This window comes from Lingula anatina, chromosome 1 (genome assembly GCF_051362555.1).
Source record: "Lingula anatina isolate TDL-2025a chromosome 1, LinAna3.0, whole genome shotgun sequence".
Taxonomy (NCBI): Eukaryota; Metazoa; Brachiopoda; class Lingulata; order Lingulida; family Lingulidae; genus Lingula; species Lingula anatina.
In genome coordinates, this window is record NC_141767.1 from 55,169,598 (window position 1) to 55,194,330 (window position 24,733).

General features: G+C 32.7%; 1 protein-coding gene and 1 long non-coding RNA gene across 4 annotated transcripts in view; one reads left to right on the top strand and one right to left on the bottom strand.

The window, feature by feature from the left end:
• Positions 1 to 24,733, bottom strand: part of LOC106178926 (uncharacterized) — a 30,769-nt gene that overhangs the window by 253 nt on the left and 5,783 nt on the right. For 2 of the 3 annotated variants that reach the window (XM_086998989.1, XM_086998988.1), the window contains exons 8-30: positions 23,696 to 23,754; positions 23,171 to 23,240; positions 22,954 to 23,027; positions 22,435 to 22,543; positions 20,004 to 20,098; positions 19,639 to 19,823; positions 18,784 to 18,851; positions 18,489 to 18,550; positions 18,218 to 18,334; positions 17,749 to 17,853; positions 15,517 to 15,620; positions 15,008 to 15,125; positions 14,551 to 14,621; positions 14,108 to 14,189; positions 13,789 to 13,914; positions 13,283 to 13,471; positions 11,704 to 11,904; positions 7,205 to 7,282; positions 6,976 to 7,047; positions 5,406 to 5,600; positions 3,180 to 3,332; positions 2,828 to 3,049; positions 1,103 to 1,225 (exon numbers count right to left, since the gene is read on the bottom strand). In XM_086998989.1, the coding sequence (XP_086855115.1) occupies positions 1,103 to 1,225; positions 2,828 to 3,049; positions 3,180 to 3,332; positions 5,406 to 5,600; positions 6,976 to 7,047; positions 7,205 to 7,282; positions 11,704 to 11,904; positions 13,283 to 13,471; positions 13,789 to 13,914; positions 14,108 to 14,189; positions 14,551 to 14,621; positions 15,008 to 15,125; positions 15,517 to 15,620; positions 17,749 to 17,853; positions 18,218 to 18,334; positions 18,489 to 18,550; positions 18,784 to 18,851; positions 19,639 to 19,823; positions 20,004 to 20,098; positions 22,435 to 22,543; positions 22,954 to 23,027; positions 23,171 to 23,240; positions 23,696 to 23,754 (2,678 nt within the window). Of the gene's footprint in view, positions 1 to 1,102; positions 1,226 to 2,827; positions 3,050 to 3,179; positions 3,333 to 5,405; positions 5,601 to 5,671; positions 6,386 to 6,975; positions 7,048 to 7,204; positions 7,283 to 11,703; positions 11,905 to 13,282; positions 13,472 to 13,788; positions 13,915 to 14,107; positions 14,190 to 14,550; positions 14,622 to 15,007; positions 15,126 to 15,516; positions 15,621 to 17,748; positions 17,854 to 18,217; positions 18,335 to 18,488; positions 18,551 to 18,783; positions 18,852 to 19,638; positions 19,824 to 20,003; positions 20,099 to 22,434; positions 22,544 to 22,953; positions 23,028 to 23,170; positions 23,241 to 23,695; positions 23,755 to 24,733 lie in introns of those variants that run through there. The other variant, XM_013562294.2, reaches the window with a different exon arrangement.
• LOC147764800 (uncharacterized) lies at positions 8,272 to 10,141 on the top strand. The gene is made up of 4 exons (XR_015331700.1): positions 8,272 to 8,578; positions 8,820 to 8,913; positions 9,310 to 9,464; positions 9,646 to 10,141. It is a non-coding gene; the product is annotated as an uncharacterized LOC147764800 (long non-coding RNA).

The window sequence follows — 24,733 nt, forward strand, 5'->3', positions numbered from 1 at the left end:
AAGAAAAAAAAAACTAGGCAACAAAGCTTGCAAACATACAGACACCAAAGAGAAAAAAACACTGCCACAATGTTTCATAAAAATAAAATCAAAACATCAACAACTCTTGGAAAAATGTGGGTATGTTGATTTTAAACAGGAAGTGCCTTATCAACTTGCAAATTCACTCAGCAAATTTGAAGTTAAACAAATACATAAAAAATAATATTTACTTTTGTAAAAATAATAAGATCATATTGATTTTTTTCTAACCCCCTTTTTAAGCAAACATCTCTACTTTACTATTTTTGTCTGATACATTTTTCTTCAATTTTTTACATGCACATGCATAAGATTTTAAAAAAAGATAGTTGCCCTTGATAGTTTTGTTGCTATGGTGATTTGAACTTTGGATTCAATTACCATAGAACCATAGGGCATATATTTTAAATTTTCTTCAAAAATGAAGTGCCTTCAATGTCCATATCTCCTACACAAGGTCTTCAATACATATGGCAGATATAGATGAAAAATTATTGATAGGCACCCATGCATATTTTGTTGTTATGGTAACTTGATTTAGGATTTAACCGATTTTTTATTTTCTTGGTACATTTTAAAGTTTTCTTTGCAGGCAAAGTGCTCTAATGAATACACTCACCATGCTGGGCCATCAGTATATAGCAAAATGAGAGATAGTCAAAAAGTGATGGGTATCAATGTAAATTTTGTTGCTAACCGATTGTTTCTATTTTCTTGGTACATTTTAAAAGTTTACTTTGCAAACAAAGCATTTTCAACAACTAAACTCAACATACCATCTGCTGATATTTTGTTTAAATATATATATTAAGAATATTCTATATTTGTTAAGCAATTTTAGCCAGCTTGTTTACTTCAACTTTCGTGTATTGTAAGACAACCAGCTCACCAGCACTAGTATGCTGATGCAATGCACAGAAAAAAAGATGTTAATCGCAATGTTGTTGCACAGTGTAGCATAAAGACACTAGGGTTGAAATATCTATGAATAAAATTTCAATATTTTTTATTTTTTCTACTTAAATATACTGCACACAAAAGCAATAAAGTTTTTCATATATACATATATATATGCATTTACCTTAAGTGCTTCTTTAGATTTGGGCTCTTCATAAAAAGAAGGGTGTTCTTCTGGCGGAAACAGGCTCTTAAACTGGGCTAATTCTTGTCCATCACCTGCACCAGCCAAGATATCCATTTTGACCTAAATACAGATGTCTGATTAAAAACTTATTACAGAATACTCAAGGTAATATTGACATTCAGAAATCATAACTTGCATAGGGTGTCGGTCACTCGCTCAAAATGTTTACATGTGAAAAACGAAATTTTCACACACACACACACACACACACACACACACAAAATAAATAAATAAATAAATAAATAAATAAATAAATAAAGAAAGAAAATTAAAACATAAATTAAAAAATGATATCAATCAAGCTAGTTTTTCAATATGAGATGTATTTGTCCTTAAAATCATTTCTTGTGAGTCAGAGCATGAGAATTAATAGCATGGTTTTCCTTTTATACTGCCTACAGTGGTAGTGCAAAAAAGATGGCTTTTGTCAATTTTGATAAAATATTACATGTCTTAACAGCATAGTCACCAATGATTTCTTATTTTATACTATAGATAATGTAACTTGGGCTGCAATTTCCTTGTACTTCAAAGTAACACACTAAGCATGCCAATATCAAAGTCATATACTGAATAAGCCAATATGAGAAAAAAAAATGCATAACTTCACTCTCAGTCTTTTGTCCTCAATAATCAGGATTGGACCTTTTAACACATTTTGGCCCCTCTTTTCTTGTCTATTTTTAAGATAACTTCAACAAAAATATCTAATAAAGCTGCTATTCCAACTTGACCTATATTTTAGTGACATAAATCACTCCAGTAAGATTGAAGATAATACATCACATGGTTTTCCATTAATTGTATTATGCCATTTAACCGTGAAAAGTGTAAGGTGATGCAGCCTCTAGGACAGACAAAAGTGAGTTCCATTAGATAAATAATGTAGGTCTTAATTGTTAAAGTCAATCATCATTTTGAAATTTTTACAAAAATTTGCTTAGAAATGCCTATAGTAAGGTTGATTAAGCGTCGCAAAAATGCTCTGCCCACTGGGATAACGAAACAACAAAAATTGAGTAGGCCTATGATTGACTGCAGGTCTTGGAGAGTTATTTTCTTTTTAGATAGATGGGTTTGATACAGACTGCGGACAGTCTGTATCTTTGGCCCTTTTTCCCTCCATCTTTGCTGAAATGTAAATTATATCTTTAAGCTTGAAAATTATATAACATGCATGATTGTCATTCATAGATTTATATCTAACTCTCAGTATTTTTCATTCGTACTTTGAACATTAATCAAAGTGCAAATGTCAATAAAATGACATTTTCAACCTACATCTATTTGATTCTGTTGTTTTGTGTATGATAACAAAATTTGACAGCAAACTAGCCGCGGCGACTCCTCTCAATTCATGCACTCATAAATCACTCCAGTAAGATTGAAGATAATACATCACATGGTTTTCCATTAATTGTATTATGCCATTTAACCGTGAAAAGTGTAAGGTGATGCAGCCTCTAGGACAGACAAAAGTGAGTTCCATTAGATAAATAATGTAGGTCTTAATTGTTAAAGTCAATCATCATTTTGAAATTTTTACAAAAATTTGCTTTGAAATGGCTAATTTGGGGAGAAGGCAATTATTCTGTTGGGATAAATCTAAATGTCATAATTAAGTTCCCAATGGATATGTAATCATTCTTACAAACTGCTTACTTTCTTTTGTTTTTGGACTGAAATTGGTGCTCCCCTTGGTATTGGCTTCATTGATAAAACTGGTGTTGTACACTCCTTGATGGCAAGTCTTATAGGGGTCTTAGGGCTGGACATATTACAAACAGCTGGAGAGAACTTCACCATAGGTGCAGGACGCACCAGACCAACTTGCTTTGGTTTTGGATGCTTTAGAAAATCCTCTATATTTTCACCTTCGTCCATCTAAATAAGGATGATTAAATTAAATCTATCAATATCAGTGACAAACACTTTGAATTATACATTTTTATATAAAAAACATTTCTTAAGTATAAAATGCCTCACATCCAAAATACGTATACTTGTATATCACCTCTAATTCCATAAGTTCTGAGGTTGAGGAATCTGAAGATGATCCTCTATCATCCTCCTCTGAAGCAAAAATAACTTTTCTTTTAGATCCACCACTTCCTGGTTTTACAGAGCTTTTCTTAGGAGTGAGTGTTGCTGGGACAATCTGAATGCCCTTTAACAAAATAAATAATAATAATAATATAATAACTGGAAAATCAGCAGCACATGGTGTGAATCTGCTTACATCAGATGAGGAAATGTACATACATGTAATGTATTAATGAAAAAAATGCAGATGAAGAAAAAAAAAACTGCATCATTGTGAACAGCCATCTACTAAATGGAATAAGTCTTTATATGGAGTATATGATATAATAAATAAATGTTAATGGATAAGCATCAGAACATCAGAATAGCTTAAACGGAGCATATTCTTAGGAAAACATGCCCAACTAATGATATTTTTATCAAAATACACAAATTAGAACCTCCCTTTTAGCTAGGTCTGGGAGTTAATACGCTAAGTGATCACGTGGTCCTGTGACGACATACAAGCCACCAGAGGAGAGAGTCAGCTTGTTAAGTAAGCTGTCAAACTGACCTACGATTATCTACCTGTAAGATGACTTTTCAAACTACTGACAACAATTCATACCCATTCACCTCTCTCACCGGAGGGGTTTATATCCTTGTGTAGCCAGGTGCCTGTCTATTCCATTATTTAACTAGCTTAATTACAGTTATCCCAACTAGTTTAAAATACTGCATTCGAATGACTTGAAGATATTTTGATCATTCGATACGAGGTCCATGTTATTTGTGAAATTCAATTTTATTCAATTTATTAAACCCTACAGCTGATCAGAATAAAATGCAGTAAAAATATAAAGTCATAACAACAACAATACAACTACTACATGTACTACTACTAATAATAATAACTCATCAGACTGACGTTAATCTTAGCTCCGATGCACATTTTAAAGTACTTTCCTAAGTTGGTTAATTATGAAACATTGTTAAGTGCTAACAATTTAATTAGCTTGAAAACACTTGGCTTTGTATAATTTTTGATGTATTTCTGCCTAATCGTTGTAGCAAGGATATTTAAGAATAAAATAAAATTTATCCGCAATGCCATTAGTTTACAGGTTCTTATATATAATTTATTATTTGTGTCTGTATACCTTCCAGTTTCTACAGAGAGATTATGTGATGGAAGTCTAAATTTGACAATAAATTCCTTATATTTCTGTGAAATACACTTTATTTGGTATAACAAATTAGGATTACGAATCATTTTATTACACCTGTTCCCATTCTTTTATTTTACTTTAATATTACCACTCTTTTTCGAGTTTTTCTTCAACCATGTTTTCTTCAACAGAAGTAATGCCCGGGCATACCGTAGGCATGCTTCAAGATACCCTGACTGAGAGCAATCACTTTCATGAATGTTCACTACCATGTTTGAGCTCATTTATCTAAATATCAATATTAAACATCATTTAAAAATATCAATAACATTACTCCATGAAATAAAAGAGATATATTGAAAAAGTATTAAAGTCCATCAAGAATCCGACAGGTTGAGTTACCTATTATTGCCAGAATTTTTAGTAATTATTACCTGGCTTGGGGAGTGCCACAGTGTGTAATGAACAAGTATTACTGTTAACGAGCTCTTGGTCAACTACCAGGTTTTAAAATGCATCAGCAATTAGTAAGCTTGTCAACTGATTAATTTGAAAGACTGTCAGCTTTTGATATGATCTTAACCACTTGGGGCAACCATAGTCTCGAGCAATACATCTATTGTCACCAAAGTTAGTAAGAAAGTCACAGAAGATCATCACAGACAAAGAAAGAAGATTATCAAGGAATGCCAGATCCTTTGCTGCTTTTTTGGTGCATCCCACATCAACACACTGGGGCATAACGGAAACTGCCCAATTCCATTTAACGTAACCTTCCCTCACTTCAGTGTATTCAGTATGTAGCTCAGCTTGTATGTTGTCACAGTACCACGTGACCTAGATCTGTTACTTCATTACTGCATATTGAGGTGGGGTTATCTAAAATGCTTTTTTTTTCAACTAAAAGATTGTATTTATACTACTTACAGGGTGGTGATTGATTCAAACGTATCTCTAGTGTACAGATTGAGTGTTGGATCTACAAAATTCCAGAAATGAATTTTAATGAGGCACAAATCCTTTAACTACTATACTAAATTCAAATGTACCTTTCGAGGTGTTACGGTGGGCTTTGGAGTTTTTGCCATGTTAGTAACACTATCCACAATTTTTGGAACTTTTGGTGTTTGGGGCACCACAGGTATAGATGCATCCATAACTTCAATAAGACTTGGCTCTTTCAGTTTCTCCAACTCTTGTTGTAAATCTTTGATAGTGGTCTGCAAAGTTTGTATTTCTGTTTTCTGTAAACCAATGATTGGAAGAGTAAAAAGAACCCCTAAATAACAATTTTTCATATTTCATATGAACTATAATGGGTAATGCAAACATCTTAACTAAATTTTAATGTGAAACTGAGATCAAAAACACAAATTGTTCACTGATTTTTTTACAATGTTTATACTAAAGACGAAGGATAAAAATATTTAAAAAAACGTGGGAGATGGGGAACTTTTATGAGAAAATTCTGAATGGTTAGTTTCTAGTGACATCATTCAAATAGATCTACTCCTCATTTGGGACTGCTGTGTTGAAATGATAAGCAATAAACATGGACAATATGACCAAATATAGAGGTGACAAAAGAAAAAAAAACTTGCAATCTTGTGTAGGAACTGACAGTAAATGTCAGAGCACTGCAAATGAGTTCGCCTGGGAAAAATGCGCCTGAAGTTTGAAAACAGTTCATATAGCAGAGGTACAGTATGTTGTCGAATAATCATGTACCAGTATATTTGTGAAAACTTGAATACAAATTGAAATTTGCTCTGTAGTTTATAATTTTGTTGTGCAATCATGCCCCCCTTTCTGCACTGATTACATGAAAGATGGAAGTAAGTAACACAGCTGCTTAAAACAGTGTCAACTGCTCATGATCTGATATATTTTTGTCTTTTGTTGACATGCCTGGAAGATGGCAGTACGGTAAGCTCCACAGTTGTCAAACCTTTGTATCTTCGGTTACTTTCTCCTGTAAGGTCGGGCATCTGTGAAAAATCATGTCAGCTGCTTTGCTTCCAAACCTTTACTGTAAACATAGCAGCAATAATATGGTGTTTGTTGTTAAATAATTTCTATGGTCAGATTTTTTTTTCTCTTTTTTAATGTGGAAATCTTCCAATGTTTATGGTTTAGATCTTAAATTACCATATCAGTCATATTAGTAATATATCCCATTTGTATACAGTGTTTTTTATGTAACACATACTGTTTATAGTTACTGAAAGTTAAATTTTGTTAAATTTTGTAAGACAACATGCTTTAAAAAGCATGTTTATAGCTGTCCAGGTGCCTGAGAAAATCAGCAACTGAAAATGATGTTTTTGTCCCCAAAAATCCCAATATTACGTCACACAATGAACTTGTAGTTGAGTTTCAAGCATAATTAGATGTTTTGAAGATACATTAAATGAATTTTACAGGAAATAAAAAATCTAAGCCTTTATTTTAAGATAAAATCTCCAACCTACATCCCTTCCTTAAAGCTGAAAAAAATAAATGAAAAAGTAATGACTTTCAAAATAATTGGTCAGACTTTGGGGCACATAATTGATAGTTTTAACTTGTTGTTTGATCTCAGTATACCTTTCATATGGGTACTGTAAAAATTATGCTTACCTTTTCTCTGACATTATCTGCTAAGCACTTAATTTCTATTGTCTGTTCTTCAGCTGCCTTCATGAATTTTTGCTATAAAAATAATATGAAATGCCTGTATACAGTCACAACATTTAATCAATATAATACACACTCCACCCACAGAAAATCTTGATTATGTGAAATATTAATCACAGCTAGTGAGAGGATTCTAACACAAGTCTTCCTACTTTCCATTAACAAAGTTTACCTTTTCCTCTTCAACAGCATCCAGTTGCTTCCTGGTATCTTCAAGGGCTTTGTTTATTTCTTTTAAGTCCAACTGTTCCTTCAAATATATATATATATATATATATATATATATATATATATATATATATATATATATATATATATATATATATATATATATATATATATAATTAAAAGGAATTATTAAAACTTTTTGGATTCTTTTCATAAGATGGGAAATAATTCTTGAAACATAAAAACTTTGACTTAAAGAAATTCTTTATACCATAAAAAAATTCTAAAACTGAAGGAGAACTCAGAGATTGTATTATACAAAGTACCTACATTAAGAGCGCATCCATGAGAAAGCCAGACAGATCAGTCAGAAGGCGGCAAGGTGGGGGTCAGCAGATTTTAATAATTTTTGGTGTGGTAAATCATCAACATAAAAGATATTGTGAGCCACTGGCTTTCTTATTTTGGATCATTAGTTTTAGAGATATGGGGGCAGATCTTTTATTGGCAATTTTGCCAAAATATAGCATTTTTCAGCTCTTGAAAAGTTATAATTTTAAATATTCTTTTAAAAAATCATGTACATCATAAGGATTTATTTAGGTAGGCCACATGATAGGTTAAGGAAAGATCTTTAATATCCAGTACAGATTTTTTGAAAAGGCACTGCCATGACCACACAAGGTTGATTCTAATAAGGCATGTTTTCCGTATGCTTGATCCCCTCCCCTTCTTTAAATGCACACAACTTCTTTTTTGCAGGTTGTATCCATATAATTTTGGTATGTGCTGATAGAAAAGGGTTGAAAAATAAATTTTGTAAAATAAAATCTGTGTTAAACCTTGTAAAATAAGAACTATAACAATTTTAAAAAGGGCCTAAAAACGAATATTTTTATACTACTTAAATGCTTAACTGTTTCTTCAACTAAATCAATAAGTCAAAACCATGTATAGGTTTGTGAAAAGCCCTTAAAATAATTATGTTTGCCCTGCAGACGACCTTATGAAGCGAAAATACATTTTTTAAATTTTGTTTATGTTGTAGAAACTAAATGTAAAATAACGATGCTTACTCTGTGACCTATTTTCAACATGGCGGGTACTAGGATTATCACCGGAGCAACTGTGGAGCAAAGCTCATCGTCTTCACAGTGTTAAAACATAATACTTTCTTAAATTTATGAAGAACATGCACTAGAGATGCTTAGATACATCTCGGAAGGATTGGCGTGCACCAGAATATAACAAGAAATGACCATAGCAGCTGATCGGCCTTAGAATGTGCATTTTTGGTTGAACCACTTCAGACTGTTGTCAGGCTTGGGTTCCTCAATATATCCATCTCATCAATTTACCTCTGGATGTTTGTTGTAAGGTAAGTGATCAGTGGTGGCATACATATACTAGAATCAGATACACTAAAAACTCAAACCAGTTTAAATAATAAGTTTGAATATTATTCAGTAATATAAAGAATATAAGCAAATTTAAAAGACATACTGGTATATTTCAATTCACAGAGTTTTACTTGATTTCTGTTTCATGGTAAACATGTATGCTGAAAAGAATTAACTGTGTACCTAACTTATGAAGTATATTTTTGCATTAAATTCTAGGGCTTTGTTACATGTGTTATCATAAGACAAACAGTTAAAGACTATACTGAGCTTGAAGACAGCTTCATAAGAAATTTCTTATCCAGAATCAAAGGTATGTAACACACATTCAGTTTCAAGTTTTGGCATTTTAGGGGATGTTACTTGTGCCAGTTTTTTATATTTTAGTTTTATATTCACTATGCAGATTTATGTGTGTTTACAATGAAGTTGAAGTTAACTGCCTGTGCTTCAATTTTCAAGACTTACATATTACACAGGGCACTTGTAACTAAAGGTACTTTAGTAAAATCAGGAAAACTTTGCAGTCCATTATGTTGTTCATGTTGCTTTGCAAGGGGGCGTGCCAGACAATTAAGCTGATTACAACGACTGAGCCCGAGTGTGATACTCCGCTGAGATAGATTGATCCTGCTCGATAGTTTCTATTCTGAACACAGTAAGCCTCTGTTGTTGTAAAGCATTTATTGATGTTATGTTTATTTTTCAGAATTTACATCCTAGGCCTGTATGTGAACCTTGACCTGGACAATCTTACAGACAATAATAGAAAAGTCACCTGAAATTGCACAGGCAAATTCATCAGATTCAGATGTGACCACCAACTTTGTAATGCCTGGAACACTTCCACGGAGAAGAAAAAAGGTTTACCTTTTTTTCATTTGTTTCTTTTTCTATCATGAAATTCTGGTAGCTACAATCATGCATATTTGATTTCCTTTTTTACACTTATGCAATATGTTTGATCAGAATATTATTTAGTAATTGTTCTTATACAGCAATTAACAGGAGTTTAAAATATGTTAAATACATTTTCTTCTGACAGCCTGTCCTGCCATCTTCAGGTAGACGCAGTAGTGGATATCCTGGCAAACCTCTATTGGACTTAGAGCCACCTTGGGTCAATCCCCCATAACAAATGTGCATCTTAGGCTTGGTAATCTCAATCAGTTTTGTAGGAAAGGAGGATAATTGGCGCCATTGAATTGACAAATATTGACAATTGACAGTTCAGTCACACTAAACTATAGTGGCATGTTGCTTCAAGTTACCACACTTATTCTAAGATTGCTGAATTATCATTACTGTAGGAGACCCTGGATCTCTCAACCAGAGGAAGAAACTTGGGGACCAATCAGTTATAAGATTAAAATCTGTGGAACACTACCCATCACTGTTGTGTTCAGTATATGGAAAAGATGACCGTGATATTGGAACCTTGGAGATTCATAACTTGATTTCACTCCTGTAAAAAGTAACTGCTTTGTTCTTTTACTGTCCAATTGATAATATGAAAATAAAGTACTCCTCCTGTCATTGTATGTTGCTGACTCTGTTTTAATTTTCTTTATAGAAAAAGAATATAGATATCAAGATATCACATGTATTTAAAAAGCCTATGAATCATTTGAAAGGAAAAAAATTGGTTGAAAAATGCAATATAAATCATTTCAAGTGGATTAATTAGTGTTGCACTTGAGAAAACCGATAAAATGAGAAAGTCATTCCCTTTTACCTTTAGAAAAATCATTTGTAATTTTTTTCCTCTATTGCTCCCTGAAAATAAGGTATATACACAATTCTAATGATACTGGATATGCACAGTAATAACTTATTAAATGGGGGGGGGGGGGGGGGGGTGAATAACTTGTCACTAGTAATTTAAATTTATTCAGAAGTTGTATGGCTCTGTTTGAAAAGAATATTATTTGAGCAATCCTGTATTACAGATCTCAAAATAAAAAAAAAACCTGCAAAAATGGGCCTCTTGATTATTTTGAGGAATTGGGGTAACTGTATTTTGGGGCAGATTTGATGACAGCCATTTTGTAAAAATTGGATAGATTTGCCCTTATCAAAGCATGGTTTGAATTCCTGGCTATGAGTCTTTGATTAAATTTGATTATTGGAAGGTATTATCTCAAAATGTACTGATATCTTGATTTCGGCCGTTTGGTTTTCTGCTAAAATTGCTAAAGTTTGAGGCACTTTTTCAATATCTTCTGTTGTGTTTAACACACTTTTTGAATTTTGTATGATTAGACCAATATATGCTTAGGATCCCTATAAAATTTTATGGCTGTCAAGCCTGCAAAAAGAGAGATATGAATGCTTGAACATTGCTTGGTAGAAAAGTGAGTTTGGGGGGTGGGGTCATAAAAATGGGCGTGGCTCGTTAGTTTGTGGGTTAAACTGAAATTTAGTAACATATTCTCAATGGCAAATGGCTGGTTTAAATAAGTAAATTTTCAATTAATTTTAAAAAGTCATCAGTTTTGACGTATTTGCTTATGAAGTGGCTTTATTGACCGAAGCTGAAAATCAAGCCAAAAATGGCCAAAACATAAAATATCATATTATAATTATTTCCAATGATTTCTTTTGGGATTGTTGCCTTCAATCTTAATATCTCCTATATATGCAACAATATTATGAATTTGGTTGAAATCTGTTGACCCCCACCTTGCCACCCTCTGACTGGTCCTATCATGGACACACACTTAAGAATAAAAAGATTATTAAACACAATAAACATTATAACTAGATGGGCTCAGATTTTAAGTGAAGACACTTTACCCACTTGATTTATGCCTTCTAGGCTGCGTTCACATGAAAAATCTATTTTCTAAAAATCTATTTGCGATATCTTGTGATCACAGTCTGTGCCCTGAATACCCCACGGCGTAATTATGGGCAGCGCGAGCCAGTTACTACCAAAGCTGTAATTAATTCTCGGCGCTGCCAGCAAATACGTCTCGGGGTATTCAGGGCACAGACCGTGATCACAAGATAGTGCATATAGATTTTTCATGTGAACGCAGCCCTAGTCATTGTGTTCTAAAGCTAAGCCAGGTAGAAGTACTTTCAATTTAAGTTAACATACCTGTTTTTTAGTATCTTGCTGTTTCTGCATCTTCTGCTTGAGCTGTCCTATTTCTTTGTCCTTTTTGGTAATGATTTTTTCATTATCTTTTTGGTATTTTTCTAAGGTTCCCATCATTTCTTTAAGCTGCCTATCAAAATCCATTTGAGCAACTTTTTTATCTTTAATGGCATCATTTGTTGTCTTCTTTAGCTCCTCACACTTAAAATCAAGGATATAAAGAGAAAGATTACAAAACATCCACTTTTAATTAATTTTGTGCACTTTTCTCCAATGACACCCTGTCTCTTATGGAAGTCTGGAAGCAATTAAATCTGAACAGGCAGGGGACATTGAATCCGCAATCTGCAGTTGCTCAGCTTAGCTCTGACATGCTAAACATTTGCTTCACAACATGTCATGTGGTTAAGAACATGCTCAGTTGTAACCTTAATTGGTTAATAAATATAAAACTCATTTCTGCATGAAGACCCCAGCTTTTAGTTTGTTGAATGCTCCTAAGTTGTCAGACATCAATCACGATTTCTTCATGCTCAATGAACTTTAAGCAGATGTAATTATTTTCACATTACTTCTAGACTTCCCACTTGTCAATCCTGTACTGGAAAAAATAATCAAACAGTCACATGCTTGTATTTTGTCACATTTATAACATAATATGATGAGAGAAAAAAAACTGGTAGATTCAAAATGCCTGTGTGCACGTGATTGCAGACTGGTCTGGTTATTTGAAAGAGAACGAAATTTACAAACTGAAAGTGAATAACATACTAGAACGTACATTATCATTTTCGACTGGAAAGTGTAGAAATGGCACAGAAATTATAACACTTGCCAAAAATTGCAGCATTCGAGCATTTTGAATTAAATTTTCTCTGAACAAATGCTGGTTGACTCCACTGGGCTTGCGCGCATGAAAGAAACAAAGTGTTTTTTTTTTAATGAAGATAAAAGGCTCAGAGTTAGAAAGAAACAGCAGGGGAATGTAGCATGGACTATATAGGTATGTGTAGTTGGTTCATGGGTAATCTAATGGCTCTTTCTTTTTAATTTTTATTTTCATTGTGTGTGGACAGAGTTTTAAGAAAATTTTGCCTTATACATGTATATATGGGGTTTTATAGAAAACTTAAACCCAATGTTGATTTTTTTTTCCTTTTTGAATTAGGATAGCCAACTGTGGTATTTTAAATTTGTTTTTCTGTGTTTTTTGTTGCATTGAATAATCAAGATGACAGCCTAGATTGAGTACAGTCCATAATTATGGTCAGAGCAACCAACTACCTTGACTGCAATCAGAGGAATTTGGCAAGGACTTGTTAAGTGTCAGTGCCTGAGTAGTTAAAAGTAAATGATTACCAGCCTTGTAATTACTTGAGATTTCGTAACAGGGTCATAGTGGAGAAATGTGCCATAAATTAATGAGAGACACATCTGCGAATATCTACTGAAAAATCACTCTGAAGCCCTGCTAGAGGGTATAGTCTAGTGTGGTAGCTTTACTTTCATACTGAATATATTGAAAAAAAATTAAAATATCACAAGGAAGTTTTTCATAAAAAAATTAACAAAGACTTACTTCTTGCTTCATATTTTCAAATCCTTCTTTCATCCACAGCATCTCTTTTTGAACATTTTCCAAGTCTGCTTTTAACAAAACTTTTTCTTCTTCAGTGGTTTTAATTGCTTCATTCTTTTTTGCAATTTCTCCTTCAAATGTGCTATTGAGTTTGGTTTGTGTGGTCAGCTTAGATTTCAGATTTTTTATCTAAAGTTATAAATTTACACTTTTTTTTATGACAGGGAGAAAGGGAAGTTTTTATTAAGCATAAGGTTTAAGTAATCCAACTATCTAAGAAGGACATTAAGTGATAAATTAGAGGTGTACTGACAAAGATCACAAAATGTACAATATACAGATTGGAATATATAGGAACTGTTTACTTCTTGATTGTGGGTTTAGCATTTTAAACGACATAGACAATTTCAGTCAATACATATGGTACTTTATAAAATAAATCTGTACTCTACCAGTAAGTAAAAAATAAATAAATAGTTATATACTGACAAAGATTATACATATACCTCTTTCTCTAGTTCTTTTATATGTTTGTTTTTCTTGACAAGATCATCTCGAGAAGACTTGAGCCTTGATTCCAAATCTGAAGATTCTTTTGATCTGTTGTCTAGTGCTGACTCAAGCTCATCACTCTGTATGATGTATTTTAAAACAATATCAATATCCAAAGAATTTTGGCAAATTTAAACACAATGTAGAACAGGTCAAATCAGTACAAGAATGCATACTGTACATTCATTAATCTTATAATAGATTTTAGAAATACAATTAAGCAGAACAAAAGCAATTAAGCTAAGGAAAGTGGAATGGCCGTCTACCATATACCATTTTTGCTGTCTCATCCTTAATCTTCATTATTTCTTCATTCTTCTCTTCTACTGCCTTTTTAAGAGTTTCATTCATGCTCCTACCAAAACAATAATAGCAAACTTAATTAGCATTTTCAAGTATAATATTCCTGCTTAAAAATTTACCTGATACATTTGTTGACTTTTCAGTTATTTTTCTTTTACTTATCCAATTTTGTCTTGTTATTTGATCTAATATGCCACAATCAACAATGAATCGTATTCTCATTACTGAGAAATTCCCTGCCAAATCCAGTTTTCCTTTCCACAAAGTATTGATCACCCCTTGCCTTGGCTTGGATTTAATGCTATGTTTTCCAAGTCACTGTTGCACTGGTTTGGTTTAAAAAGTCATTCCCGACACAAAGATTTCACAAACATTGGAATAGATATCTTGAATTATGTCCATTCATACACTACCATATTTCTTTGTTTTCTTCAATGGTTTTAAGCAGATCATTCTCAATTCCTGTTGCCTTCCTTGCATTCTTCTAAAACAGAGAATTCATATTGTCTTGAATATTTGATTACCTGTCAAGTGTACCCATTTAAGATTGTACATTCTATAGAAAAAGACTTCATTTGACAAAATTGCAAAGGCAAGACAGCATAATGCAATGCAGTCATAACTTAATGCATGGTAATGTATCTTAGGCCACATTCACAACAGGGGACAAAGAAGTCCTTGGATCAAATATGGTGTGCTATATTTAAAAGCTTGTCGTCTAATCCCCTAATAGACACTGAATAGATTCCCCAAGGGATTTCACACCAAGCATTCAAGTGGGTCAGCCATATTTGATCTGTGGACTACTTAGTCTTTTGTTGAGAATATGGCCTTATTTATACTTATGTTTTTATTGATGATCTAACATACCTCCAAATCCTTCTTCAGATTGGCGATTTCCTTTTTACAACTTGTCAATTCTTTTTCTAGTGACTGCTTTTCCCTTTTCAAAACACTTATATGACCTGCTTGTTCACTGTTTTCAGAGCTATCAAAGAAAAGAGTGTACGTAGCTGTCAGCCACATAACAGGCCTGTTTACCTAGGACTTCAGAGGCATTATGTTAATATTGGATGGTACTTGTCATTGATCTTCCAGAAAAATTTCTGTTCACAATGGATCTTTCATGTCATGTTTAGTTTATTCAGCTCGAGTATCCAAATTTTTTTTTTTATTATTTTGATGATGCAGTCATCAAAAGGACTACATTCTAATATTTTGGACTATGACTTCAGAGAAAGCTGCAGCATCAAGATCAAAGCTATGTAGTAAAACTGCAACATGTAAGAATTAATACCCAGAAGTCATTTGTTCCACAAAATTTTATTTAATTACAGCAAACAACAACCAATTAAGATATTTATAGTTATATCCCTTACCTGGAGGATTCAAGCTGATTTTCCAGTGACTGTATCAGTTTTGAAGAATTTCCTTCTCGTGCCATGCTATCTTTTAATTCACATTTCACCTTTATCAGTTCTTCCTGTGAATAAAATGGGATAGAAGAGACCTCAAGAGTGTGCTAAGTGAGTTTTATATAAAAGTGAAGGGGAAAACATCCAAGATTGCTTACCTTCAATTTATGTCTTTCATACTACATGTATATTCAATCAGTGATGTCTGTTATTATGTATTTAAGTACATTGAGAGGGTTTGTCAGTTACTACATAGTGTTTTTTATTATTTTTATAGAGAAGAGTGCATGTCATTATTTTCTTTACAGAACTAATCAATCCTGGATTCCAACACTTGCTTTAGGCCACACGCAAATGCAACATTGGGGTCAACAAATGCAAGATACCAATGTGCCAGTCAACAAGGTGATAAAAGAAATGTATCTGATGCCATCTGATCACTTTTTATTCTCAAACTCCTCGTTTTCTTTACATCTCAGACACTCCACAAGAAACTGAGGAAAGTGACCATACCTGAGGAAGCAGAACCTGCAACTGGTGAAAAATGAACTCAAACATGTGAAAAGAGGGTCAACTTCTGATACAGTGACCCAAAGTGATTTAACATCTGAATGTATTGAACATATTGAAAATGACAATAAGGCACGGGTTGCATAGTTGACTACTTTTAAAAAGTATTTATACTCATGAGAACTTTGCTGCTATGAGAATTAATGAAGATAAAAAGTCTCATACCACACTGGGCTGCCTGATTTATAAACTTTAAGGGACATTTGAGAAGATTCTCAAATAAGTAATACTTCAAAATATTGGTCAAAAGAGATTTTTTTGTGCATGATGAAACTCCAGTTAAATAGTAGCTTTCAATACAGTTCAATGTGTCACAGTCAACTGCTCAAAGAGGTTTTCATATTCCATCTATGGAACTGCAATTCGCGCTTGAAACTCCAAAATAGAGACTACATGTATTTATATAGGATTAAGCATAACTGTTGTTTCCTTACAAATTTGTGACCACTGGTTTTACATTTTTATAAAATGCACAACATGGAAGAAAAATAATAAAATCCCTTCTATCATTTATTTTCACCACTAAATATTGTGATGTATTTCTTTATATTGCGCAGCTCCTAAACCATATGGAAAACAAGAAAAATGGACACCACTTTCAGTGTTGCACTTGACAAAATTATTACAAAAGTATTATAAAATGCAACAAACAAGAGTTAGGTCTCTATCATTAACGGTTCCAGATTTGGAGAGAATTTTAGTTTCGGCATCTAATGGCTTTTTCTTCCAGGGAAATGCACTGACTGAACCCTAACTCCCCAAGATGAAAAGTGTCCCCAATTGTAACCACTCTGTCTCACTATAATATGAGGACTTACGTCTGTATAGTTACTGAAAAAAAATATTTTTGCAGAAAATTCCCAATTTTAGAAAATTTCAGCCCGTTAGCCCTTGAAACAAAGGTCAGGGGTCAAATCCAAGGGCATATTTGGCATCTCCACATATGACTTTAGTTCAGACTTCTATATAGTAACTTTTCCCGTAATTCTTTCTGTTTGGAAGATATTTAGCATTTAGTTTTCTAAAATTTGGACAAGGGTGCATTGTGATGAATGCCATACCTAGACAGTGCACCCACAGAACTCAAAATTTACGTGGAGTATTACGTGATTATGTGTGACCACAATACAAGAGATGGGGACACAGTCCCTTGTAGTCTAAGAGGAGAAGAGGTTACTGTGTTATGGCGGTGGAGCCGGCAGATCGGGCGTATGAGGCAGGCAAGATGGGTCAGGACTAAATCCATGTGTACCGCCAGTCTGCAATTAGTATGATTAAGATATCCCAGTATGAAATTAAGTGTGATTAATTTGAGAATGGAGTAAAGAACATAACAGACAATCGAAATTTCTCTATGTATAAAAGATCTGTTTTGCTAAAGAATGATTTGTAAATAATGTGTGGAGGTTGCTGGGTCAAGATCGTCAAGTTAACAGTTCTTTCAAAAAGGAAAAAAAAATCAGGAATGTTCCCCCTTTTAGGCTAATGTTTGGCTATCTATTTTATTTTCCATATCATGTGATTAAATGACTAGGCATTTCAAATTAACATTGGCAGTTTTATCATGAAGTGTTTGAGCAACAATTTTTGTTAAGATGAATTTTCATATTTTTCTGCACAACCCACCTCCTTCAGTGATAGCTGATTTAATAATCTTACAACTTCACTGCTAACATCATCTCTCTCTTTTTCCAGCTTTTCAATGGAGCCATTGAGCAGCTTCACATTTCCCTATAAAGTAGAAAAAAATGACTGGGATAAAAAGATGATTTTTACCAATTTTTATGGTTTTTACCAATTTTCATTACATTCAATCATGATGTTTATAATTTCTGTACAAGTAAAAAATTTTTACCAATTTTTATGATTTTTACCAATTTTCATTAGATTCAATCATTATGTTTACCAAATTTCTGTATATGCATGGAAAAAATCCAAATTCAATTCTTATTTTTTGCTATGTGAATAACTATCTCCATGGGGACTGTTCTTGCAGTTGATGAGACAGTATCTCACTATCTGCACAACATTCTTGATAATAATATATATATTTTTAATCCATTTATAGCCAGGATGCTAAAAAAATGCATTTTACCAATAAACTGGAGTTCTGCTCTTCTTGTACTTTCAGTTCAGCCTGAACCAGATCCCTTTCCTGTGTAAGACGTTTAACTTTTCTAGTCATTTCTGTCACAGAATCTTCTAAAATTTTCTGAAATTGGTGAACATTATTTACTTAAGCAGAATTTTTACATCTTTCTTCCATTATTTAGCCACATTAATTTTTTTTAATCATTATTTTGCTGAGGCCTGCTTAAAACAAAATGTATCACTCCTTCATATTAATTTATGCATCATACCAGTACCTTATCACTTTCGAGTTCTTTGATTTTATCTGTATTATCAGTTCTTTCTAAAATCAGCATATCTGAAATAATGTGTGAAGATAATCTCAAGAATGTGTTCCTTCATAAAAGTCCCAATGTTAGTACTGAACAGAGGAAAGACAATACTTGGGTCTGTTCATGCACATCCACAAACAAAATTGCACTTAATATATTTGTTAGTTGGTAAGCATTTTATCTGTGCACTTCAAACAACTCAAAATAACTTCAGAACTCTCTCTCTCTCTATATATATATATATATAACAATGTTATACCTTTAGTCATCTGTAAGTCTTCCATTAACTTTTGTGATTTAGACATATTATCTTGCAAAGCAATCAATCTGAAATCCAAGGTCATTTTATTTTTATAGATCAGAACTTATCTATTATTTAATGTGTTCAAGTTTAATAGATTTAAAACAAAACGTCATCAACATATTTTTGGTATAAAAGTTTAGTAAAAAAATAATAAAGGAAAAAAAATGATTTCTTTAAGTCATGCTTGATGTATGTATATTAACTTCATAAGTAAACAATTGATGGTTTATAATTATGACTGATCTAGAAAATACATTTTGATAGTGTTTTGTATGAGTAAATATGGAATTAATAAATCAGTGAATGAAATCTAAACGAAAAAGTTGAAAGCCACCAACAATAGGAATACATAATTATTGATCAACTCTGAAAATTTCAAGTATTTAAGTTATTATCAAATCAAAAACACACTGACAGGTGTCAAAACTGTCACACACTGTCACTATCAGACGTCACGTAGACCAGCATTGCAGTTTTTAACTTGAAATTTTTTTTTTGGTGTGAAAACTAAGAAAGTTAAAGTCATGAAATTTTAAGCATATCAAAACATCATTTTCCTAAAATGCCCCAAGTCTCATTGCAATATTTTCAAAACTGTTGTAGTTATTGAACTTTGAAATTATGAATTTTTTTAGCAACCTGATATATATATATATATATATATATATATATATATATATATATATATATATATATATAATCTTTAATCAGGAGATTTTGAAAGATATACACTTGTATACAAATAAGATGTAACTAAAACTAAGAATACAAAATAATGTGAAACACTTATAAAACTGTTTTAAAACTTACTTTGCTCTTTCCTGTTTCAATATATCCTGCATTTGACTAAGGTCGTCTTTAAGGCTTCCTAGTTTCTCTACATAAAGCTTTTCCGTTTCATCAAAATTCACTGCTAGCTTGTCTTTGTTTTCAATTGTCTCTGCTAATTTGTTTTTGGTTAATTCAAGTTCTGTTTTCAGTTTTTCTTTTTCATCCTATTAAAACATCCACAGATTTTAAAATATAGAAAATAAACAGCCACACTTAATTTAGCAATACTTATGTACAATTCCTTAATAAATTTCCTTAATAAACATTGTTCATCTTAATTTCTTTTTATTTTCCCAATGAAAATGACATAAGTTTAAACGAAAATCAACATCACTGTAGATCACCTCAATGCACAACAATTTTTCACTCAGAGCTTTTATCCGTTCTTCTAGGTCCTTTGAATTACCCTGGCATACTTGCAATTTACTCTGAAGGTTTTCTATAGAGAAACAAACAAAAATCATTATCATATAATAATAATAATAATAATAATAATAATTTATTAAGCCAATAAAATACAAATGTATAAAATCGGGAATCTTTTGCCCTGTAGTAGCGCCATTGAAATATAAAAAATGAAAATTAAAATTACATGTTAGAGTTAAAAATAGTTACTGCCGAAGGATAAAAGCTATTTAAAAATCGCTTACTACCCTTAAAAGCTAAGAGTCTCGAATTGCTAGGTAAAAATTTAAAAAGGGTATGGGCTGGATGGGAACTGTCTGTCATTATTGATAATGTTTTCTTTTTAGTCCTGTCTAGATATATAGTATGGACGGGAGTTAGATCTGTTCCAATTACAATCCCTGCAGTTTCGACGATCTTTTCCAACTTGTTCCTCTCCTCCACAGTTGCACGTCCATACCAAACAGTTACTGAATAAGTTAAAATACTCTCTAAAACACACCTGTAAAAGTTCGTTAAAATAAACACATTTCTGGTAAAAGCTTTCAATTTCCTTAAGAAATACATTCGTTGACGTGCCTTTTTCAATAGCTTCGTGATGTTATCGCCCCAGGTTAACCTATTATTCAGCTGAACCCCTAGTAATTTATAATTAGAAACCTGTTCGACCGCTTTACCGTTAACTTCCAAGGGATTTTTACTTATCTGATTTCTTCTGAAGTCTATGATCATTTCTTTTGTTTTGCTCACATTTAATATCAAGTCATTGTCTGTGCACCAATTTACTAAACTTGTAACCAACTGCCTGTATGACATCTCATCATTATGGTGTATCAAGCCGACTAAAGTTGTGTCATCGGCAAACTTCATTAAAAATGTATTTTCCTCCCTTGCCACACAGTCATGGGTGAATAACGTATATACACAAGGTGATAAGACGCAGCCCTGGGGTGTGCCAAGTGTTTAAAACTATAGTGTCCGAGAAGTTAAAACCGACTTTTACTGACTGTTTTCTGTTTAAAAGAATATCTTAAATCCAATCGCAGAGTGCTGGTGGAAAATTAAGATCATCCAAAAGTTTAAAATACAATTTGCTTGGTACAATAGTATTAAATGCTGAGCTATAGTCAACAAATAAAATTCTAACATAGGCATTTTTACAATCGAGATGTTCGAGAACTTTGTGTAAACACATAGAAAGAGCATCGTCTACACTTCTGTTACTGCGGTAGGCAAATTGGAGTGGATCAAAGCTATTTGGCACTAAAGTTTTAATAAAAGACAGAACAAGTTTTTCGAATATCTTCATAGGCACTGGTGTCAAAGCAACAGGACGGAGATCATTTAAATTCTCTACAGTTTTACTTTTTGGCACAGGTATGATGGTTGCTGTCTTCCATATTTCAGGCACTCTGCACATTTCAATTGACCAGTTGAATATTTCCGCGAACACATCTGAAAGCTGGGCTGTGCATTCCTTTAAAAGTCGTGATGTTATACCGTCAGGGCCTGGAGCTTTCCTGGTGTTTAAAGCCGAGAAATAACACTTGACTTGCCATGATTGAATAGTAAATGGCGGCACGCGCTCCCCTAGGGTTGGTGTGTGGACCTGAGTGTGGTTGGTCCTATCAAAACGAGAATAAAACTCATTCAACTTGTTAGGGAGTGTGGAGTCCTCTGTATCAACGGCACGTCTGGACCCTTTATACTGTGTGACCAGAGCGATAAAGCATTACTTATGTTGTATGTTATTTTTTCAGCATAAACAATTGTTTCTTGGGCAATTAGATTGGGGGCGGGGGGTGCATGGATGAAGAAGCCCCCATACCCTCCATATGTGATGCACTCTCAAAGGAGTTAACAATCACGCAGGCTATTGCCTATCCATAGTCTGGTCCTTAAAATGAGATTTCATCCAATATTAGAAATACAAAACTCAATGCAACAGATCTAACAAAATTTTTTAAAGCAATCTTGTTTAATGGTGGTTAGTGCTTAGTAATGGACACTGAAACACTTATTTTAGCATAGACATGAAAGCAACTGTTTTTGACCTGTCTGTAAACATTCAGTCATAATATCAAATTTCATAGCAAGAGAGGCATTCATGTAGCCTATATCATAGACGTTAATAATTTCAAGCATCAAGAATTTTTTTACATATATATCAGATTCTTATGAAAATCAAACAGTTCATTCTGGGTCTTTCACCTATCTACAAAAAAGTTTGAAAGAAAAATATTGCTGGGCGAATTTTTTACCACAAACAAACAAAAGCACCCACAAATGAACAGACCAAAAGACTTGCAAAAATTTTGTAGTAAGTAATAAATGTTCTTGATGTTAAGTTTGCAAATATTTCAAACCAACCAACTGTCTGCTGTAGAACTTCAGCTTCTTTTTGGTTTTCTTTAAGTGCAGCAGAGAGGCTATCCAATTCATCAAGCTTGATTTCCAACTGTTTCTCTACTTCCAGCATCTGAAAAATGAAAACAAGTCATTACTATATTTGGAAGATAATTTAGCATTTAACTTGCAGCCTAATTAATCAGTCATTTATAACTGTGCATTTTTTTGTCATTTCACCTTATGTTTGTTACTGTAAGAGGTGCTATTTACTTTTGTACTCCAATTCCAACAATGAGGCACTTTTATGCTTTTAGATGAAAATCTTTATTTTTTGTGGATACACTTTGTATTAGTGAAGTTTTTTGTCATTCAAACTCTTTTGGTAAAAGTTTTTGACTTGCTAAGCCACTTTCTGCTGGAAAATTTACCAAAAACAAAGCTTGTATTTCAGATTAGAAAAATACATAATAGAATAAAATGAAAATGAATATTAGCTCCTTTAACATATTTGAATTATTAGAACATTAAGACACATCAAACCTCAGTTTTAGACTGGACTAGTTTTTGTCTCTCCTCTTCTAAACATTTAGCTTTTTCCTCTTTTTCTTTTATCACTGAAAACCATGTAAAGGTATGTGAAGTTAAACAATATAAATGGTTTCTATACCTGTAAAATAATCAAAACATTGTCTTTCAGACAAAATATTTATATACAATACAAGAGTGATTTTATGTTAAAAGGATGAGTTATACTAACATTGGTTGGATAATGCATTTTGCTGTTCTGATGATGTAAGTTGTAACTGCTGAAACTTGAAAGACAGTTCCTGGAAAATCAAAATAAGTGTTATTTTAGAATTGAATATGAATATAAACATATCCAGATGCAAGCTTTTTCACAACCACAGCTTAATGGTAAAAATCATCTTATCAGAACTGACCTTATCCTAAACTGACATGTTTTTAGTATAGTTGTAACCTCTTACACCCCATTTCCATAGATTTTTAGATCGATCTATCCCTGTGGGGAGTCTCACTAGATTACTGTCAGCTTGGCCGGCTTAAGCGTCTGTCCCGCCTACTAAAAGCTGTAAGGGTGTAATTAACTATGGTGCCCGTTTGGCTGACTGCAATTTAGCGTGAACCCCCAGGGAGTTAAGTCGATCTAAAACTTATCTTTAGATCGATCTAAATCTCTGGGAAAGCACCCTAAAACATTTCAAAACATTATATATATATATATATATATATATATATATATATATATATATATATCAATTACCTCAAATTTACTGCCATAGTCCTTCTGCAAGTTTGACAATTCTGTTTTTTCTCTTTCACCTAGAATAAAAAAAAGGAAAAATTAATATATGCATACAGACATTCACAAAAAAATTAAAACAAGGCAGCAAAGCTGTCAAATGTACAGACAAAAGGCAGAAAATAATAATGCACAAAATTGGCTGCTGTCAATTCTGATGCAATAATACATTGTGCTTAACTGCAAAGTCAACATCAAATTTTGATTACCCACAATAGGCAATAATGATGTAAATAAAACGTATAACAAGCATAAAGCTTCTTGCCTATGAGAGGTCAAGTTCAAACTTTGAAAAACCAGAATGAGAACAAAGCAGCAAAGCTCTTAAATGTACAGACAAAAAGCAGAGAATAATAATGCACAAAATGCCCAAAATAGTTTTCTTCAATTTTGATGCAGTATTATATAATGCTTAACAGCATAATGACCACCAATCTTCAATTATGCACTGCAGGTAACATGGATATTTAGAAAATGTGACTAGCAAAGGTCTTTAGGCCCATAGAACTTCAAAGTCACACCTTGAAAACACCAAAATGTAAACAAGAGATAAATGTTCTGAAATGAGTTTCCATTTGCAACACTTTTTTTTTAATACAAAAAACAAAATAATCAACTTACTGTCATTTTTATATGATCAACTAAGAAAATTATTCAGATGGGAATAAATATCAAATTTTAAATGTCCATTCAATTTGCTCCATTCTGAGCTTCTGAACATAGTGAATGGTTGAATCTGACAAACTGCAATGATATGAGTTTATTTCCATTTTTTACACTTTACTACACAATACACGATAACAGGTTTACCATCATTTTTATATGATCAAATAACAATATTGCAAAGATGCAGAAAAAAGGCATTACTTTATCAAAACTGAACTGATCAAGGTTATTTTCAAAGTTGATCTGTATATTAGTCCTATGAATCAGTCCTATAAGTTTTAGGCAAAATATGACACGGTTTTCGTGTTTTCTGTATAATGGTGGATATAATAT